Source organism: Quercus lobata, chromosome 5, assembly GCF_001633185.2.
Source record: "Quercus lobata isolate SW786 chromosome 5, ValleyOak3.0 Primary Assembly, whole genome shotgun sequence".
Classification (NCBI taxonomy): Eukaryota; Viridiplantae; Streptophyta; class Magnoliopsida; order Fagales; family Fagaceae; genus Quercus; species Quercus lobata.
In genome coordinates this window covers 43,886,458-43,889,220 of record NC_044908.1, presented here as the reverse complement: position 1 = coordinate 43,889,220, position 2,763 = coordinate 43,886,458, and the positions used below count along the sequence as shown (strand labels likewise).

The following is a 2,763-nucleotide window of genomic DNA, read 5'->3' as shown; positions in this document are numbered from 1 at the left end:
TCTCAAAAAATTCTCTCCCTTTCACAGACTTTCCCCGATAACCCATCTTCAAACGCAGGAAATTTTCCCTCAAGAAAGTGGTTTTCCTTTTCCTTACCACAAAAACATACAGATTCAATTCAAGAAAACGGGTTCAAAGATTTTCCCCAGAGAATGAAATCTGATCCTCTCTCTCTCTTCAAATTCATCTTCTACATTTCTCTGATCTAAAGTGAAGCGAGGAGAGGAAGGAAGTTGTGTTAATTAAATTATAATTACGGCTACAGAAACCCACCACTCTCCAACGGCGCCGTTGCCAATGGAGATCTGTCCTCTAACCCTAACCCTATACCGAACGAGGTCGTCGCCGCCGTAAGCAGAAGAAGAACTCCAACGCCTCCCAAACCCCCTCCAGCGTCACTGATGACGATGATTCCAAGGAGAACAACAATCCTCAACAGGTTCTTTTTTTTTTTTTTTTGGTGTGTGATTTCATTTGTATGGGATATTGGAATCTGTGATAGCAAAGGTTGTTTAATGTTTAGTGGATTTTGGTTTATGATAGTTGAAGTTAGGGTTTATGCGTGTTGAATTGAGTGGAGCATGGAGTTTTTCTTTGTGATTTATTTCCTGCTTTGTTTGTTTGTTTAGAAACCGAAGGAAAACGAGAGAAAGATTATAGGAAACTAGCACTTGATGAGATTTATTAAAAACTATTTAAATTAAAGAAAATATTTCACGAATATCTTTGAAATTGAGCAATGAAGTAATTGTTCTTGAACTCAAAGAGAAAGGAATATAAGCTTGAACTCTTTAAGGAGTAATCATTTATGGGGGTAAAATTTTCTATTTGCATATTTGAAATCTGGATAGAAGGTAATCCTTTTGGAAACAAAGTAATCTTTCCCTCTCTCTGATGGAGTTTAATTGAGAGTTTATTTTGGTTTAGTTTTCACATTACCAGAGAAGAAAAACTGAATAAGATAGATGAATTTCGTCTTAAATTTAAGCTGGTTTTGCATTAGCTTGAAAAAAGAGTGTTAAGATCTTATAATACCCATATTCATGTTGTCCAATGAATTATAAATTAGGAAGGTCTGTTACATGGTTCTGAACATGTTTATTTCTCTTATATGTTGGAAATTTGTAGACATTTCCGCAAGTTGAAGTGGAGTATGTCCCAAAGCTTGCTGAGCTTGATGATGGAATGGATGAAGAATTTAGATAGGCTTTTAGCCAATTTAGTTTCCGTGAAACTACTGCTACTCAGGTTAGAGGAATCTTCGGTCCCTTCTTTTTATGTAATATTGACTTTATGTTATTCTATTTTCTGCTGGGAGAAGTATGAGCCTAACATGATGCATTAATTATTCTACCCATTCAGGATAATGATAACAAGGATGAGTCTGCCGAAAATGCAGCCTCAACCAAGAAGGCTGACTCAGACTCAGAAGAGGAAGAACAGGATAACCCACAAAAAGAGAAAGGCGTGTCAAACAAGAAAAAGAAGGTATATATGACTTGTTAATAAAAATATCAATTGATATTTTGTATAGTTTCATATAGTCGTTATGATTGCAGCAGTTTGTCATAAAAGACTAAAGGATTTCTGTTTTCATCTTTCAGCTACAACGGTGGATGCAGATTGCTGAACTGAAGCAAATTTGCTCAGGGCCTGATGTTGTTGAGGTAGGGATATTTGCTTGTGCTTTGTTTCTTCTTATTATTCTTCTCATTATTATTCTGTGGTTTATATACAGTTTATTCACTTCTAGGTGTGAGATGCAACCTCTGCAGACCTGAAGTTGTTGGTGTTTTTGAAATCATACAGGAACACTGTGCCTGTCCCAAGGCATTGGTGTCAGAAACGTAAATTTTTGAAGTTTAGTAAGCATCACTAGGATTGAAGACTAATGGGTTAAAAATTAAAATGTGCATGCATGACTTGTGGAAATAGTGAACCTATGGGATTTAGAGAATAGGGTGTAGGAACATCAAGTTGATAAGGTTTCTCTTATATGTATATATGTGGTTCTTGCAGGGGAGTTGCTGTGACAATCATGGAGACTGGACTTGTAGGTGTTTGGCAATGAGCACCCTTAAATGATTTCTTTGTTCATGTATTTGCTAACGTGGGGGGGGGGGGGTGGTTGTGGGAGGAAGAGGCATAGATATTTGTATGATGCCATATATGGGGAAATTTATTTATTTATTTTTAAGTTTTATAACAAATTACTTTTGCATGATATATGTTGGGGATTTGTTTACATATGAGTTGCTAATTAATCTGCTTTGAATTTATAGATGCCTTTCCATTGTGCTTAATGCTCGGGCTGAATTCCTCTTAAATTTGAAAAAGGGGGGGGGGCAGGCATAGATATTTGTATGATGTCATATATGGGGAAATTTAATTTTTTTAGTTTTTTAACGGAGTACTTTTGCATGATATGTGTTGGGGATTTGTTTACGTATGAGTTGCTAATTAATCTGCTTTGAATTTATAGATGCCTTTCCATTGTGCTTAATGCTCAGGTTGAATTCCTCTTAAATTTGAAATTTTTTTTACTCTTGCAGAATTATCATTCTATTTTGCTAGTGCAATTGCTTATGTCTCATTATTGGGTATTCTTTTTGCGGGGCAAGTGTGGTATTGAGAAACAGCCATTTCAGCTTCCTGATTTTTTTGTGGCAACAGGAATTGAGAAAATTAGACAGGTTAGTACAATTTCATGATTTTCTGAGATGAGGAATAATAAAATCATCTTTGTGTAGCTATATCTTGTC

General features: G+C 35.7%; 1 protein-coding gene across 1 annotated transcript; it reads left to right on the top strand.

Annotated features, from left to right (window-relative positions):
• LOC115989141 lies at positions 1-2,097 on the top strand. Its single transcript, XM_031112803.1, has 5 exons — positions 1-440; positions 1,130-1,249; positions 1,364-1,489; positions 1,606-1,668; positions 2,021-2,097. The coding sequence occupies exons 1-4, from the start codon at positions 403-405 to the stop codon at positions 1,634-1,636; spliced, it is 315 nt and encodes a 104-aa protein (XP_030968663.1). The 5' UTR covers positions 1-402; the 3' UTR covers positions 1,637-1,668; positions 2,021-2,097.
• The last annotated feature ends 666 nt before the right edge of the window (positions 2,098-2,763 follow it).

What these genes read in the sequence shown, in the direction of transcription:
- LOC115989141 (XM_031112803.1), top strand. Translation starts at nt 403, where the DNA reads ATGACGATGATTCCAAGGAGAACAACAATCCTCAACAG. An exon ending in AGAACAACAATCCTCAACAG is followed by an intron (nt 441 to 1,129) that starts GTTCTTTTTTTT and finishes GGAAATTTGTAG; the next exon opens with ACATTTCCGCAAGTTGAAGT. An exon ending in GTGAAACTACTGCTACTCAG is followed by an intron (nt 1,250 to 1,363) that starts GTTAGAGGAATC and finishes CTACCCATTCAG; the next exon opens with GATAATGATAACAAGGATGA.